Below are 18,115 nucleotides of genomic sequence, written 5' to 3'. Positions count from 1 at the left end.
GGAGGAAACTGGAGCACTTGGAGGAAGCCCATGTGCTCATGGGAAGGAGCGTGCAAATTTCTTACCGGCAGCGCAGGAATGAACTCCGACGCAGCGAGCTGTAAATAACGGGCGACAACCGCTCTGCTGCCGCCGCTGCCTCCCGATACAAAGAAGGTGCATTGAACAGGTGTGCTGCTTTGCCTCGGGAGGGGGTAAGCTGGGCACCACACTGGCCTAGCAGTTAGCATGACATCGCTGCAGCTCGGGCTGCTCTGGAGTTCAACACCCGCACCATTCCGTAAGGAGTGTCTGTACGTCCTCCCTGGGGAACACACATACCGGGTAAGTTGATTGGTCATTGTAAATTTTCCTGTGAATAGGTGAGGATTAATCAGGTTTGTCAGCGGTTGCTGGTGTGGCTTGGCTCAAAGGGCCAAGAGGGCTTCCTCCACGCTGAATCACTAAATAAATAGTTAACTATTCAAGGGGAGCCTCTCTGGTTCGTGGTGAGCGTTGAAATATACGGAGTCAGTCCTGCCCTATTACTGTAAAGTAGGGTTAGATCTTCCTCAACCAGGAAGACAATGATGGGCCAAATGGCCTCCTGTGTTATTACGATTCTACAATTTCACTTAACTGGTTGAGGTTCAGGCAACACTGAGTTAATTATGTTTTGTTGACCATTTGGTAAAGATCTTCTGATGTCCGTAAGGAGTCTCTATGTTCTCTCAGTGACTATGTGGGTTTCCTCCAGGTGCTCTGGTTTCCGCTCACAGTCCAAAAACGTACAGGTTACGGTTATTACGTTGTGAGCGTGCGACATTGGCACCAGAAGTGTGGCAACACACGCAGGCTGACCCAGTGCACCCTCGCTGAATTGATTTGATACAAATGACGGATTTCACTGTATGTTTCTACATACAGTGACAAATAAACGTAACCGTAAAATCTTTTTAAAAATTGGTTTATTATTGTCACACGTACCAACATACACGAAGGGCAGGAACTGGACTTGGTTGTCAGAGGCTATTTGAGACGCACAGCATTGGGAGCTTTTTAATAGGTTGTGGGGGCTCATCCCCAGTACCACCCCCTGCTATAACAACCTGAAGGAACGCACTGAGGTAGAGCAAGGTAAAACAATAACGTGTGTACCAGTCTCCCACATTATCTTTGGATATTGGTTTAGTATTGTCTCATGTACTGAGATACAGGGAAAAGCATGTCGGACATACAGATCAGATCATTACACAGTGCTTTGAGCTAGAATAAGAGTGCTGAATAAGTGTGACAGCTTCAGAGAACGTGCAGTGCAGGTAGAATCGAGGTAGATTCTGAGGTCAGGAGACCATTGTATCATACTAATAGTCTTGTAACGAGCTTTTGTATTTGCAGAAACTCTGAGAGTCAGGCAGCATCTATGGAGATGAACAAACTGTTGATGTTTTGGGCTGAGACTCATCTTCAGGACCGGAAAGGAAGGGGGAAGATGCCAGAATAAAGGGGTAGGGGGAGGGGAAGGAGGATAGCTAGAAGGTGATAGGTGAAGCCAGGTGGGTGGGTAAGGTAAAGGGTTGGAGAGGAAGGAATCTGGTAGGAGAGGAGAATGGAACAATGGAGAAAGGGAAGGAGGAGGTAATGGGCTGGTGAGAAGAGGTAAGAGGCCGGAGTGGGGAATAGAAGAAGAGGAGGGGGAGGGAACATTTTTTTTACTTGAAGGTGAAATTGATATTCCTGCCATTAGGTTGGAGGCTACTGAGAAGGAATATAAGGTGTTGCTCCTCCACCCCGAGGGTGGCCTCTTGGCACAAGAGGAGGCCATGGAGTGACAAGTCAGAATGGGAATAGGAATTGGAGTTAAAATTTTTGGCCACTGGGAGGTTCTGCTTTTGGCAGATGGAGCAGAGGTGCTCGACGAAGCGGTCCCCCAGTTCACGACCGTCCTCGCCAATGTAGAGGAGGTCGCATCGGGAGCAGCAGACACAATGGATGACCCCAGCAGGTTCGTAGATGGTATTGCCTCGCCTGGGGGCCCCGAAGGAGCTGAGGGAGGAGCTGAATAGGCAAGAGCAGTATGTAGGATGCTTGCAGGGATATGGGCAAGCGTAGCAAACCTGGGTATTTTCTGCCTGATGGGAAGAGGGGGATGTCTGGGGAGGTAGAAGAGAGGACTATTTAAATACTGTGACGGCTGTGTGAGTCCTGAGTAATTAGGCAGGGAAGGGGAAGGCTGACAGGCTGAGTTCCTCCAGCATTTTGTACGTGTTGGTCGGCTGACTGCAGTCTACAAAGGTTTGGTGACAGCCATTACATCTAATGCTGAAGACCACTAGCTAGAGTGAAAGTTATTAAGTGTGACAATGTGCGGTGTCAATCACAGTGAGCTGTAGGATGGGGTGTACACAATCAACAACACTTCCTTCAATGTCTGCAAAAGCAAAGCCCACCATCATACCATCCTCCGAATCCTGAATCATGCTACGATTTGTTTTCAGTGCTGATCTTATCCAGAATTCAGAATCAGGTTTATTGTCACTGAGATATGCTGTGAACTTTGTTGCTTTCAAAGTTCAAATAACATCTGTCATCAAAGTACATATACATTATACAACGTTAAGATTCGTCTCCTAACAGGCAGTCACGAAACAGAGGAAACCATAAGAACCCATTAAAAACAAATACCATCAAACACCCAATGTGCAGAGAGGGAAAAAACGCGTCATGCAAACATTAACCGTTCTGAACTGAAGTTTGCAAAGAGAGTCCCATAGTTCAGCACAGAGTGAGTAAATGTCGTGGAGTGATGATCTGGACTGGCCCGCCCCCTCGCCTTGTGCCCCAACACCCTGACCTGTTTTGGGACAACAGCACAGTGCAATAGATAAAAAAAATTAAAAATAAACAGAGCAAAATAGTGAGAACAATACTGAGGGCCGAAGACTCTGTACTGTGCTGTAATATTCTGTATTCTATAAAACCCATTCGACTCACAGGCATATTAATCTGCTCTCTGACAGGCACCAAATCCCAGTTTATCTTCAATTTTAAACTGCTTAAAAGTTGCAGACACTGTTCATTCTTTTTCTAACAAAAAGACAGACTTGGATTTTCAGAAATTAAATCTTTATTTAAAAAAAAATGAAAAGTATTGAATTTAATTCCAAAGTAGAGTCAAGGACGCTGGTCGACACCAGGGTAAATTTTCAACAGCTGTTGTTAACCTGTGGTCACTGCTAGAAATTTAGTGATCCATAACGAGAATTCATCTTGATTTCTTTGTTACTTATCCATTTCTTCTTATTTCTATCTTAACAGTATGAAATGACCTATTTCCATTTTTTAAAAGATTATTTCTGTGTAGATAACTTCTCAGTGAAAAAGAAAAGTGAGATTTTGTTTAAAACCCACATTGTCTCCTAATTTCCAAAGGTCTGAACTGCGAGGTTGAGATACAAGAATGCGAGTCTAATCCCTGTCGGAATGGTGCCGTGTGTAAAGACCATGTCGCGTTCTACAGCTGTGCCTGCCCCGCTGGCTATGGAGGGGTTAACTGCGAGATAGATATCAATGAGTGTGCTAGCGATCCGTGCATCAATGGCGGGAAATGCAAGGACCTGATCAATCGGTAAGCAGCAGGTGTAGTAAACACAGGAGATTCTGCAGATGCAGGAAATCCAGAGTAACATGCACTAATGCCAGAGAAACTCAGCAGGTCAGGCAGCAACTACGGAGGGGCATAAACAGTTGAGACCCTTCATCGGGGGGCATGCTCAAAGGAGATGTGAGGGGCAAGTTTTTTGCTCCGAGACCAGTGGGTGACTGGAATGCACTGCATGGGGAGAGGCAGAAACAGGGACTGTAAGAGATGTCGAGATAAATGTGTGAATGCGAGGAAGATGGAAGAGGTTAGTTCGCCTTTTCATGACTAATTTAATAACGTGTTCCTGCGCTGTTCTATGTTCTTTGACTCATGAAAGATCCTGATAAAGGTCTCTGCCTGAAGCATCGTCTGTTATTCCACTTTATAGATGCTTCCAGAGTTCCTCTAGCGTTCGGTGTGTGTTACTCAGGAAAACACGTAACGCTTCCCCATCACCCTGCTGGCCTTTCCATGCAGGACGCAGGGTTTCACTGCACAGTTATTCAAGTGTTTGTGTCACATCCCATCTAGCGAGGACCCAACTCTTACCAAGAGGACAGGTGAGAGGAAAAACATCGAGTCCAGGAATAATTCATCACTTCGATTCATAGAACGTATGAAGTGACAGCGCAGGACCAGGCCCTTTGGCCCACAATGTTGTGCTGAATCACTTACATTAGTAATCAAATGGCCAACTAAACTAACCTGCCTACACAATGTCCATATGCTTCCATTTTCCTCACATCCATGTGCCTATCTCTCTTAAATGTCCCTAACGTATCTGCCTCTACTCCCACCCCAGGCAGTGCATTCCAGGCACCCACCACTCTGTGTTAAAAAAACTTGCCCCTCACATCCCCTCTGTTACCCCCTTCTCACCTTAAATGCATTCCCTCTGCTGTTAGATATTTTAACCCTGGGGAAAAGATGCCGCCTGTCTGCTCTGTGCTTCTCATAATCTTATAAACTAACCGGACCCTCCGCAGTGATTTCTGAGAAATGACCAGTTAGCTTTACGTCACTTGTAAGTGGATTCTTCATCGGGACACCGGGGATTCTACAGATGCTCGAGATCCAGAGCATCACACACATTGTGCTGGAGGAGCTCAGCAGCTCCTGGAGGGCCACAAACAGTCAAAATTTCAGGGCCAACATCGTTCATCAGGACTGGAATGGAGGGGGGGGGGGGGAGAAGTCACAATGAAGTGGGGGGAAGGGGAGGAGGACAAGCAGGAAGGTGATGGGTGAGAGAGAAGACGTGTGGGTGGGGAAGGGGGCAAATGGGGGCTGATAAGTGGAAGAGGAAAAGGACTGAAGAAGGGGGAATCTGATAGGAGAGTGGACCGTGGTGGAAAGGGAAGGCAGAGGGGCACCAGGGGGAGGCGCGTGTCAGTGATAATGAACCTGCTTCTGATTCTGATAGGCAGGAGAGAGGAAGCGAAGTGATGAGGGGGGAGCCTGAGGGGAAGTGGAAAAAGCGAGAGATTACCGGAGGTTAGAGAAGTCGATTTTCATGCTGTCTGGTTGGAGGCTACCCGGCCGGAATGTGAGGTGTTGCTCCTGCAGCCTGAGAGTGGCCTCATCGTGGCAGTACACGAGGTCGTGGACCGACATGTCGGAATGAGAGTGGTGGCTAGGGAGGCCACTGGGAGATGCTGCCTGCTGTAGTTTTGGCTGAAAATGCAGTGTTTTAAAATTATTGTAAAAAGGTGGGATTCTGGACACCCACTGTTCTGTGCATCTCCCTCCCCCCCCCCCCCCCAATTCTCCAGCCAGCATACACGTGTTCCATCACATCAATTGTAGATATTTCTTCACTGGCTCACGGTTGCATGGCAGCTAATGTAATACTTTACAGAGCCAGCAACCCGGGTTCAGTTCCACCGCTGTCTGGAAGGAGTTTTTACGTTCTCTCCTTAACTGTGCGGGTTTCCTCCGGGTATTCGGGATTGTCGCTGGATTGCTTAGTATATATAGATTTTTCTTGAGATTTTTTAAAAAGAGATTTTAGTGGAGATTTTAGAGACACAGCACGGTAACAGGCCCTCTCGGCCCAAGAGCCAATGCTACCCAATTACACCCACATGACAATTAACCTGCTAACCGGTACGTCTTGGAATATGGGAGGAACTCAGAGGAAGTACACGTGTCCACAGGGAGAGCATACAAACTCCTGACAGACATTGACAGGAATTGAATCCCAATTGCTCGCACCATAAAGTGCTATGCTAACAGGTGTCGTATCATGGTTATTGACTTTGCTGGTGATGTCCATGTCTCACGTACCCCCTCCACCCATTGATTTTTGGAACAGCCCCAGGACTAGAGAAAGATAATTAAATTCCACATGGCTAAGACAGAAAAGAAACGAATTGAAATATTTCACCTTTCTAGATGCCATTCACATTTCCGCCCCTAGGTGGCGGCACAGCTTGCAATTTAACACGTTCACCAAACTCCGGAGCCTGAGAATGAACTTTCTCAGTTGCCATGAAACATTGAATGGTTATAATATGGAAGGAGGCTATTTGGACCATCATATCTGTGACAGCTGTACCAATGAAACTTCCTAGTTGCACCCACCAGCTCCTCCCCTGTAGCCTCATAAATGTTTTTTTGCATAGCAGTTAATGTAACACGGTGCTAGCAACCTGGATTCAATTCTGCCACTATCCGTAAGGAGTTTGTACGTTCTCCCTGTGACCATCTGGGTTTCCTCCGGGTGCTTTGGTTCCCCCCCACCCCCCCACTGTCCAAAGATGCACAGGAAAGGGTTAGTAAGTTGTAGGCATGCTACGTTGGCGCTGGTAGCCTGGCAACACGAAGTGTGGCCCCAGCGCATCCTCAGACATGCAAATGACGTACTGTGACAAATAAAGCTGATATTTTAAAAACTTTTATCTTCAAATATCCCAGTCCCTCTTTAAACCATAATGGAACCTGCCTCCACCTCATCTGTTCTACACGTCCTTTAGTTTCCTGTCATATATTGCAAATACATTCTCAATAGGCAACTGTTGAGTTGGTTCTCCTCTGATCTCTAGTTCTCGTTCCGTTCACCAACTGGAACAGCCCCCTCCCCACCATCCATTCATTCCGATCATCAATAAAGAACGATCAAAGATTGGCTTCTCCACATCCACTCTATCCAGGCCTTTCATTATCTGCTAGGTTTCAGTCAGACTCCCCCAGCATTATCCTTCTGAACTACAAGGCTGAGCAACATTAAACACTTCTCCTATGTTAATCCTTTCATTCTCATGAACCTCCTTCGGAGTCTCCCCATAGCTGCAGGAATGAGTGAATTTAGACCGTAAGACATTGGAGCAGAATTAGGCCATTCAGCCCATTGTGTCTGCTCTAGCATTCCATCATGACTAATTTATTATCCCTCTCAACCCCATTCTCCTTCCTTCTCCGTGTAACCTTTGACTCCCTGACTAATCAAGAACCTGTCAACCTCCGCTTTAGATGTACCCAATGAATTGGCTCCCACAGCTGTTTGTGGCAATGAATTTTACAGATTCGCTGCTGTTCAGCGAAAGGAATTCCTCCTCACCTCTATTCCAAAGGAAACTCCTTGTATTCTGAGGCTGGCCCCTTGGTCCGAGACTCCCCCTCTACAGGAAACATCCTCTCCATGTTGGATCTATCTAATGGGTTGGAAAAGCTGAGAATGTTTTCCTTCGGGCACTGGGTAGCGATGACCAAGGTCATTTGAATGTTATGTTGAAGCTGGTACTGGTATATACAGTACTGTATATAGTTCTGGTCACCTATCTCCAGGAAAGATGTCCGTAAGATTGAAGGAGTGCAGAAAAAATTTACAAGGATGTTGCTGGGACTTGACCTGATTTATAGGGAAAGGTTGAATAGATTAGGACATGACTCCCTGGAGTGTAGGAGAATGAGGGGAGATTTGATAGAGGTGTACAAATTATGAGGGGTATAGATGGGGTAAATGCAAGCTGGCTTTTTCCATTGAGGCTGGGTGAAACTAAAACCAGGGGCCATGGGTTAAGGGTGAAAGGTGAAATGTGTAAGGGAAATGAAGGGGAATATCTTCACTCAGAGGGTGGTGAAAATGTGGAACGAGCAGCCAGCGGAAGTGCTGGATACGGGTTTGATTTAAGAGAAGAATTGTGTATGGAAGTCTATGGTCCAGGTGTGGGTCGATGTGAGTAGGCTGATTAGCAGTTGGTACAGACTAGGTGGGCCGAATGGCCTGTTTCACTAACTCTTAGGACAGTTTTAAGTAATATTGACAACAATAAGTGCTCCTATCAGTTGATGATAAGGGGTGACAGGGATGTGGAGTTTAGTTTCTCGGAAGGAGAAAGGAGTACCTGTGGACAAAAGGACCTATAAGATGCTGCTTTCAAGGGCTGTGCCAAGTAGAAACATTGAATGCACGTAATCACCCCAAACTCTGAACTGTCAGTCCTCTTCCTCTGCTGAAATCAAGAAGCAAGATTCATGTTTTGTATTTTGCTTCACTAGTTACCACTGCGACTGTGACGAGACAGGATTTGAAGGCACAAACTGTGAGGTTGACATTCTGGAATGTTCCTCGGGCCCCTGTGCCAACAATGCAACCTGTCTGGAAGGCGTGAAGACCTACGACTGCCTCTGCTGGGCAGGTGAGTGAACACCAAAGAGGACACACACAGGAGGTAGAGAGAGGGTAGCTTACTGACATGGGGTCATGACAAGGTCCATTCCCTGAAAATAAAAAAACACAGAATTGCTGGTCACTGACTTCAGAAAGGGAGATGGTGTTGAAAGGGAGTTAGTCCTCGATATCCTGTTGGTGTTGAAAGGGAGGTGGTGCCCATGGTCCTGTTGGTGTTGAAAGGCAGGTGGTGCCCATGGTCCTGTTGGTGTTGAAAGGCAGGTGGTGCCCATGGTGCTGTTGGTGTTGAAAGGCAGGTGGTGCCCATGGTGCTGTTGGTGTTGAAAGGGAGGTGGTGCTCGTGGTGCTGTTGGTGTTGAAAGGGAGGATGTGCCCGTGGTCCTGTTGGTGTTGAAAGGGAGGTGGTGCCCATGGTCCTGTTGGTGTTGAAAGGGAGGTGGTGCCCATGGTGCTGTTCATGTTGTAAGGGTGGTGGTCCCCGTGGTCCTGTTGGTGTTGAAAGGGAGGTGGCGCCCATGGTGCTGTTGGTGTTGAAAGGCAGGTGGTGCCCATGGTCCTGTTGGTGTTGAAAGGCAGGTGGTGCTCGTGGTGCTGTTGGTGTTGAAAGGGAGCTGGTGCCCATGGTCCTGTTGGTGTTGAAAGGGAGGTGGTGCCCATGGTGCTGTTGGTGTTGAAAGGAAGATGGTGCTCGTGGTCCTCTTGATGTTGAAAGGTAGGTAATGCTCGTTGTGCTGTTGGTGTTGAAAGGGAAGTGGTCCCCGTGGTCCTGTTGGTGTTGAAAGGGAGGTGGTGCACATGGTCCTGTTGATGTTGAAAGGGAGGTGGGGCCCATGGTCATGTTGGTGTTGAAAGGGAGCTGGTGCCCGTGGTGCTGTTGATGTTGAAAGGGAGGTGGTGCCCGTGGTCATGTTGATGTTGAAAGGGAGGTGGTGCCTGTGGTGCTGTTGATGTTGAAAGGGAGGTGGTGCCCATGGTCATGTTGATGTTGAAAGGGAGGTGGTGCCTGTGGTGCTGTTGATGTTGAAAGGGAGGTGGTGCCCATGGTCATGTTGATGTTGAAAGGGAGGTGATGCCCGTGGAGCTGTTGATGTTTGAAATGGGTTGGTGCCCACGTTGCTGTTGGTGTTGAAAGGGAGCTGGTGCTCTTGGCCCTGTTGGTGTTGAAAGGGAGGTGGTGCTCATGGTGCTGTTGTTGTTGAAATGGAGGTGGTGCCCATGGTGCTGTTGGTGTTGAAAGGGAGGATGTGCCCGTGGTGCTGTTGATGTCGAAAGGGAGGTGGTATCCGTGGTCCTGTTGGTGTTGAAAGGGAGGTGGTGCCCATGGTGCTGTTGGTGTTGAAAGGGAGGTGGTGCTCGTGGTGCTGATGGTGTTGAAAGGAAGATGGTGCTCGTGGTCCTCTTAATGTTGAAAGGTAGGTAGTGCTCGTTGTGGTGTTGGTGTTGTAAGGGAGGTGGTCCCCGTGGTGCTGTTGATGTTGAAAGGGAGGTGGGGCCCATGGTCATGTTGGTGTTGAAAGGGAGGTGGTGCCCGTGGTGCTGTTGATGTTGAAAGGGAGGTGGTGCCCGTGGTGCTGTTGGTGTTGAAAGGGAGGTGGTGCCCGTGGTGCTGTTGATGTTGAAAGGGAGGTGGTGCCCGTGGTGCTGTTGATGTTTGAAATGGGTTGGTGCCCACGTTGCTGTTGGTGTTGAAAGGGAGCTGGTGCTCATGGCCCTGTTGGTGTTGAAATGGAGGTGGTGCCCACGTTGCTGTTGGTGTTGAAAGGGAGGTGGTGCCCGTGGTGCTGTTGATGTCGAAAGGGAGGTGGTGCTCATGGTCCTGTTGTTGTTGAAATGGAGGTGGTGCTCATGGTGCTGTTGGTGTTGAAAGTGAGGTGGTGCCAGTGGTGCTGTTGGTGTTGAATGGGAGGTGGTGCCCGTGGTGCTGTTGATGTCGAAAGGGAGGTGGTGCTCGTCGTCCTGTTGGTGTTGAAAGGGACGTGGTAATCAAAATGGCCTGGGAGCAGGACTTAAATATCTCCTTATCTGAGGAGAGCTGGGATTCAGTTCTCAAATCGGTTAACTCAACCTCTCTTTGTGCTCGCCACAGCCTTTTACAGTTTAAGATTGTTAATAGAGCCCATTTGTCTAAATCTAAACTATCTCGATTCTACCCTAGCGTTAGTCCGCTCTGTGATAAATGCAAGAGGGGCGTGGCCTCTCTCATCCATATGTACTGGTTCTGTCCTAGCTTGGAGAAATTCTGGAAAGATGTCTTCACTACGTTATCGTGTATTCTGAATCAGCACCTAGAACCAAACCCCTTAATTGCTCTGTTCGGTTTTTGGGGCGAGACAGATTTATGTCTGGGCCCGACCCAATGCCGAATATTATCCTTTGCCTCTCTCCTGGCTAGACGCTTGATCCTCCTCAGATGGAGAGATGCTGCCCCGCCCACTCATGCTCAATGGCTTAACGACATCATGGCCTGTTTGGACCTTGAAAAAATTCATTATTCAGTTCTCAATTCGGATCTAAAGTTCCATAAGGTCTGGGGACCTTTTACCGAGTACTTTCATAACCTTCCTCTTGACTAGGGTTTTTTTTCTCTTTGGTCCTTTGCTTTCAGCTCCTTTTTTTTCTGGTAGAAGGCATTATTATCCTCTGTGGCTGAGTGTATTCACAGTCTGGGAGCTTGGCTGACCTGACTTATACCCTCTATATTGTGTTGTGGTTGGTCTGGAGTTGCTGTTGTTTTTTCTTGTGTTGTGGGGCTTGGGGAGGACACTAAGCTTACTTGTCTTTAATTTAGGTGCTTTTTTTTTGCTAAATTCTCTTCCTTTGTAACATATTGTTATTGTATGCTTAATTTTGCACTGTTTTAATGTTCCTCATTGGGATTTGGGGTTTTTAATTTGTAAAATGTTTTGAAAAACTAACAAAAAAAATTTTAAAAAAAAGAAGGAAAGAAAGGGAGGTGGAGCCCGTGGTGCTGTTGACGTTGAAAGGGAGGTGGTATCCGTGGTCCTGTTGGTGTTGAAAGGGAGGTGGTGCCCGTGGTCCTATTGGTGTTGAAAGGGAGGTGGTGCTCGTGGTGCTGATGGTGTTGAAAGGAAGATGGTGCTCGTGGTCCCCTTAATGTTGAAAGGTAGGTAGTGCTCGTTGTGGTGTTGGTGTTGTAAGGGAGGCGGTCCCCGTGGTCCTGTTGGTGTTGAAAGGGAGGTGGTGCCCATGGTGCTGTTGGTGTTGAATGGGAGGTGGTGCCCATAGTCCTGTTGGTGTTGAAATGGAGGTGGTGCCCATGATCCTGTTGGTGTTGAAAGGGAGGTGGTGCCCGTGGTATTGTTGGTGTTGTAAGGGAGGTCGTGCCCTTGGTCCTGTTGGTTTTTCAAGGGAGGTGGTGCTCGTGGTCTTGTTGATGTTGAAAGGGAGATGGTGCCTGTGGTCCTGTTGTTGTTGAAAGGGAGGTTGTGCCCGTGGTGCTGTTGATTTCGAAAGGGAGGTGGTGCCTGTGGTGCTGTTGATGTTGAAAGGGAGGTGGTGCCTGTGGTGCTGTTGATGTTGAAAGCGAGGTGGTGCCCATGGTGATATTTGTCTTGAAACGGAGGTGGTGCCCATGGTGCTGTTGGTGTTGAAAGGGAGGTGTTGCGCATGGTCCTGTTAGTGTTGAAAGGGAGGTGGTGACCATGGTCATGTTAGTGTTGAAAGGGTGGTGGTGCCCATGGTACTGTTGGTGTTGAAAGGGAGGTGGTGCCCATGGGGCTGTTGGTGTTGTAAGGGAGGTGGTGCCCATGGTGCTGTTCGTGTTGTAAGGGTGGTGGTGCCCCTGGTGCTGTTAGTGTTGAAAGGCAGGCGGTGCTCATGGTCCTGTTGATGTTGAAAGGGAGGTAGTGCCCGTGGTGCTGTTGATGTTGAAAGGGAGGTGGTGCCCGTGGTGCTGTTGATGTCGAAAGGGAGGTGGTGCTCGTGGTCCTTTTGGTGTTGTAAGGGAGGCGGTGCCCATGGTCATGTTTGTGTTGAAAGGGAGGATGTGCCCGTGGTCCTGTTGGTGTTGAAAGGGAGGTTGTGCCCATGGTGCTGTTGGTGTTGAAAGGGAGCTGGTGCACCTGGTCCTGTTGGTGTTGAAAGGGAGGTGGTGCTCGTGGTGCTGTTGATGTTGAAAGGGAGGTGGTGCACCTGGTCCTGTTGATGTTGAAAGGGAGGTGGTGCTCGTGGTCCTTTTGTTGTTGAAAGGGAGATGGTGCACATGGTCCTGTTGGTGTTGAAAGGGAGGTGGTGCCCATGGTCATGTTTGTGTTGAAAGGGAGGTGGTGCCCATGGTGCTGTTCGTGTTGTAAGGGTTGTGGTCCCCGTGGTCCTGTTGCTGTTGAAAGGGAGGTTGTGCCCATGCTCCTGTTGGTGTTGAAAGGGAGGTAGTGCCCGTGGTGCTGTTGATGTTGAAAGGGAGGTGGTGCCCGTGGTGCTGTTGATGTCGAAAGGGAGGTGGTGCTCGTGGTCCTTTTGGTGTTGAAAGGGAGATGGTGCACATGGTCCTGTTGATGTTGAAAGGGAGGTGGTGCCCATGGTCATGTTTGTGTTGAAAGGGAGGTGGTGCCCGTGGTGCTGTTGTTGTTGAAAGGGAGGTTGTGCCCATGGTGCTGTTGGTGTTGAAAGGGAGCTGGTGCTCCTGGTCCTGTTGGTGTTGAAAGGGAGGTGGTGCCCGTGGTGCTGTTGATGTTGAAAGGGAGGTGGTGCCCATGGTGCTGTTGATGTTGAAAGGGAGGTGGTGCCTGTGGTGCTGTTGATGTTGAAAGCGAGGTGGTGCCCGTGGTGATATTTGTCTTGAAACGGTGGTGGTGCCCATGGTGCTGTTGGTGTTGAAAGGGAGGTGTTGCGCATGGTCCTGTTAGTGTTGAAAGGGAGGTGGTGACCATGGTCATGTTAGTGTTGAAAGGGAGGTGATGACCATGGTGCTGTTCGTGTTGTAAGGGTGGTGGCCCTCGTGGTCCTGTTGGTGTTGAAAGGGAGGTGGTGCCCATGGTACTGTTGTTGTTGAAAGGGAGGTGTTGCCCACGATGCTGTTGGTGTTGAAAGGGAGGTGGAGCCCATGGTCCTGTTGATGTTGAAAGGGAGGTTGTGCCCGTGGTGCTGTTGGTGTTGAAAGGGAGGTGGTGCCCGTGGTGCTGTTGGTGTTGAAAGGGAGGTGGTGCCCGTGGTGCTGTTGATGTTGAAAGGGAGTTGGTGCTCGTCGTCCTGTTGGTGTTGACATGGAGGTGGTGCCCGTGGTGCTGTTGACATTGAAAGGGAGGTTGTGCCCATGGTGCTGTTGGTGTTGAAAGGGAGCTGGTGCTCCTGGTCTTCTTGGTGTTGAAAGGGTGGTGGTGCCCGTGGTGCTGTTGATGTTGAAAGGGAGGTGGTGCCCATGGTCTTGTTGGTGTTGAAAGGGAGGTGGTGCTCGTGTTCCTATTGGTATTAAAAGGGAGGTTGTGCTCATGGTCCCTTTGGTGTTGAAAGGGAGGTGGAGCCCATGGTTCTGTTGATGTTGAAATGGAGGTGGTGCCCATGGTACTGTTGGTGTTGAAAGGGAGGTGATGCCCGTGGGGCTGTTGATGTTGAAAGCGAGGTGGTGCCCGTGTGTCCTGTTGGTGTTGAAAGGGAGGTGGAGCCCATGGTTCTGTTGATGTTGAAATGGAGGTGGTGCCCGTGGTGCTGTTGGTGTTGAAAGGGAGGTGGTGCCCGTGGTGCTGTTGTTTTTGAATGGGAGGTGGTGCCCGTGGTGCTGTTGGTGTTGAAAGGGAGGTGGTGCTTGCGGTGCTGTTGTTTTTGAAAGGGAGGTGGTGCCCATGGTCCTGTTGGTGTTGAAAGGGAGGTGGTGCCCGTGTGTCCTGTTGGTGCTGAAAGGGAGGTGCTGCTCGTGGTCCTGTTGATGTTGAAAGGTCGGTGGTGCCCATGGTCATGTTAGTTTTGAAAGGGAGGTGGTGCCCATGGTGCTGTTCATGTTGTAAGGGTGGCGGACACCGTGGTCTTGTTGGTGTTGAAAGGGAGGTGGTGCCCGTGGTGATGTTGATGTTCAAAGGGACGTGGTGCCCGTGGTGCTGTTGATGTCGAAAGGGAAGTGGTGCTCGTCGTCCTGTTGGTGTTGAAAGTGAGGTGGTGCCCGTGGTGCTGTTGGTGTTGAAAGCGAGGTGGTGCCCGTGTTGATATTTGTGTTGAAAGGGAGGTGGAGCCCATGGTCCTGTTGATATTGAAAGGGAGGTGGTGTCCATGGTCCTGTTGATATTGAAAGGGAGGTGGTGTCCATGGTCCTGATGGTTTTGAAAGGGAGATGGTTCATATGGTGCTGTTGGTGCTGTAATGGAGGTGGTGTGCAATGTCCTGTTGGTGTTGCAAGGGAGGTGGTGCCCGTGGTCCTGTTGGTGTTGAAAGGGAGGTGGTGCCCATTGTCCTGTTCGTGTTGAAAGGGAGGTGGTGCCCATGGTGCTTTTGATGTTGAAAGCAAGGTGGGTCCCATGGTCCTGTTGATATTGAAGGGGAGGTGGTGCTCGTTGTTCAGTTGATGTTGAAAGGGAGGTGGTGCCCAGGGTCATGTTGGTGTTGAAAGTGATGTGGTGCCCATGGTGCTGTTGGTGTTGTAATGGTGGTGGTCCCCGTGGTCCTGTTGGTGTTGAAAGGGAGGTGGTGCCCGTGGTTCTGTTGATGTTGAAAGGGAGGTGGTGCCCGTGGTTCTGTTGATATTGAAGGGGAGGTGGTGTCCATGGTCCTGTTGGTTTTGAAAGGGAGATGGTTCATATGGTGCTGTTGGTGCTGTAATGGAGGTGGTGTGCAATGTCCTGTTGGTGTTGCAAGGGAGGTGGTGCCCATGGTCATGTTAGTTTTGTAAGGGAGGTGGTGCCCATGGTGCTGTTCATGTTGTAAGGGAGGTGGTGATCATGGTCCTGTTGGTGTTGGAAGCGAGGTGATCCCCGTTGTGCTGTTGGTGTAGCAAGTGAGGTGGTGCTCGTGGTGCTATTGGTGTGGAAATTGAGGTGGTGCTCGCGGTGCTGTTTGTGTTGAAATGGAGGTGGTGCTTGTGGGCCAGTTGGTGTTGAAATGGTGGTGGTTCCCATGGTCCTGTTAGTTTTGAAAGTGAGTTGGTGCCCCTGGTCCTGTTGGTTTTGAACGTGAGATGGTGCATATGTTGCTGTTGGTGTTGTAAGGGAGGTGGTGCCCGTGGTCCTGTTAGTGTTGAAAGGGAAGTGGTGCTTATGGTCCTGTTAGTGTTGAAAGGCAGGTGTTGCTCGTGTGCCAGTTGGTGTTGAAACGGAAGTGTTGCCCATGGTCCTGTTAGTGTTGAAAGTGAGGTGGTGCCGATGGTCCTGTTAGTTTTGAAAGGGAGATGGTGCATATGGTGCTGTTGCTGTTGTAAGGGAGGTGGTGCCCGTGGTGCTGTTGATCTTTAAAGTGATGTTCTGCACATTGTGCTGTTTGTGTTTAAAGGAAGCTGGTGCTCATCGTCCTGTTGGTGTTCAAAATGAGGTGACGCCCAGGGTCCTGTTGGTGTTGAAAGGGAGGTGGTGCATATTGTGCTGTTGGTGTTGTAATGGAGTTCGTGCCCGTGGTCCTGTTGATGTTGAAAGGGAGGTGGTTCCCGTGGTGTTGTTATTGTTGAAAGGGAGGTGGTACCCATGGTCCTGTTGGTGTTGAAAGGGAGTTGGAGCCCGTGGTGCTGTTGATGTCGAAAGGGAGGTGGTGCTCATGGTGCTGTTGGTGTTGAAAGGGAGGTGGTGCCCATGGTGCTGTTGGTGTTGATAAGGAGGTGGTGCCCATGGTGCTGTTCATGTTGTAATGGTGGTGGTGGTCCCCGTGGTCCTGTTGATGTTGAAAGGGAGTTGGAGCCCATGGTCCTGTTGGTGTTAAAAGGGAGGTGGTGCCCATGGTCCTGTTGGTGTTGAAAGGGAGGTGGAGCCCAAGGTACTGTTGGTGTTGAAAGGGAGGTGGTGCCCATGGTCCTGTTGGTGTTGAAAGGGAGGTGGAGCCCATGGTCCTGTTGGTGTTGAAAGGGAGGTGGAGCCCATGGTCCTGTTGGTGTTAAAAGGGAGGTGGTGCCCATGGTCCTGTTGGTGTTGAAAGGGAGGTGGAGCCCAAGGTACTGTTGGTGTTGAAAGGGAGGTGGTGCCCATGGTCCTGTTGATGTTTTAAGTGGGGTGGTGCCCACGTTGCTGTTGGTGTTGAAAATGAGCTGGTGCCCATGGTCCTGTTGGTGTTGAATGGGAGGTGGTGCCCATGGTCCTGTTGGTGTTGAAAGGGAGGTGGTGCCCGTGTGTCCTGTTGGTGTTGAAAGGGAGGTGCAGCTTGTGGTCCTGTTGATGTTGAAAGGTCAGTAGTGCTCGTTGTGCTGTTGGTGCTGTAAGGGAGGTGGTGCACATGGCCCTGTTGATGTTGAAAGTGAGGTGGTGCCCATGGTCCTGTTGGTGTTGAAAGGGAGGTGGTTCCCGTTGTGTTGTTATTGTTGAAAGGGAGGTAGTACCCGTGGTGCTGTTGGTGTTGAAAGTGAGGTTGTGCCCATGGTTCTGTTGGTGTTGAAAGGGAGGTGGTGATCATGGTCCTGTTGGTGTTGGAAGTGAGGTGATCCCCATTGTGCTGTTGGTGTAGCAAGTGAGGTGGTGCTCGTGGTGCCATTGGTGTGGAAATTGAGGTGGTGCTCGTGGTGCTGTTTGTGTTGAAATGGAGGTGGTGCTCGTGGTCATGTTGGTGTTGAAAGTGAGGTGGTGCTGTTAGTGTTGAAAGCAAGGTTGATGTTGATGTTGATGTTGAAAGGTCAGTAGTGCTCGTTGTGCTGTTGATGTTGAAAGGGTGGTGGTCCCCGTGGTTCTGTTGATGTTGAAAGCGAGGTGGTGCCCATGGTGATATTTGTGTTAAAAGGGAGGTGGTGCCCATGGTCCTGTTGGTGTTGAAAGGGAGGTGGAGCCCATGGTCCTGTTGGTGTTGAAAGGGAGGTGTTGCCCATGGGGCTGTTGATGTTTTAAGTGGGGTGGTGCCCACGTTGCTGTTGGTGTTGAAAGCGAGGTGGTGCCCGTGGTGATATTTGTGTTGAAAGGGAGGTGGTGCCCATTGTCCTGTTGGTGTTGAAAGGGAGGTGGTGCCCAAGGTACTGTTGGTGTTGAAAGGGAGGTGTTGCCCATGGGGCTGTTGATGTTTTAAGTGGGGTGGTGCCCACGTTGCTGTTGGTGTTGAAAGCGAGGTGGTGCCCGTGGTGATATTTGTGTTGAAAGGGAGGTGGTGCCCATTGTCCTGTTGGTGTTGAAAGGGAGGTGGTGCCCATGGTCCTGTTGGTGTTGAAAGGGAGGTGCTGCTCGTGGTCCTGTTGATGTTGAAAGGTCGGTGGTGCCCATGGTCATGTTAGTTTTGAAAGGGAGGTGGTGCCCGTGGTGCTGTTCATGTTGTAAGGGTGGCGGACACCGTGGTCTTGTTGGTGTTGAAAGGGAGGTGGTGCCCGTGGTGATGTTGATGTTCAAAGGGACGTGGTGCCCGTGGTGCTGTTGATGTCGAAAGGGAAGTGGTGCTCGTCGTCCTGTTGGTGTTGAAAGTGAGGTGGTGCCCGTGGTGCTGTTGGTGTTGAAAGCGAGGTGGTGCCCATGTTGATATTTGTGTTGAAAGGGAGGTGGAGCCCATGGTCCTGTTGATATTGAAAGGGAGGTGGTGTCCATGGTCCTGTTGGTTTTGAAAGGGAGATGGTTCATATGGTGCTGTTGGTGCTGTAATGGAGGTGGTGTGCAATGTCCTGTTGGTGTTGCAAGGGAGGTGGTGCCCGTGGTGCTTTTGATGTTGAAAGCAAGGTGGGTCCCATGGTCCTGTTGATATTGAAGGGGAGGTGGTGCTCGTTGTTCAGTTGATGTTGAAAGGGAGGTGGTGCCCAGGGTCATGTT

At 49.8% G+C, this 18,115-nt stretch overlaps 1 protein-coding gene across 1 annotated transcript in view; it reads left to right on the top strand.

Moving 5' to 3' along the window:
- Positions 1-18,115, top strand: part of LOC132407440 (protein crumbs homolog 2-like) — a 167,136-nt gene that overhangs the window by 73,221 nt on the left and 75,800 nt on the right. Inside the window, exons 3-4 of the mRNA XM_059993943.1 lie at positions 3,412-3,607; positions 8,123-8,262. Of these exons, the coding sequence (XP_059849926.1) occupies positions 3,412-3,607; positions 8,123-8,262 (336 nt within the window). The remainder of the gene's footprint in view (positions 1-3,411; positions 3,608-8,122; positions 8,263-18,115) is intronic.

The sequence above is a fragment of the Hypanus sabinus genome, chromosome 18, assembly GCF_030144855.1.
Source record: "Hypanus sabinus isolate sHypSab1 chromosome 18, sHypSab1.hap1, whole genome shotgun sequence".
Lineage (NCBI taxonomy): Eukaryota > Metazoa > Chordata > Chondrichthyes > Myliobatiformes > Dasyatidae > Hypanus > Hypanus sabinus.
The sequence above is the reverse complement of the archived record's forward strand: the minus strand, read 5'-3'. Positions and strand labels throughout refer to the sequence as shown.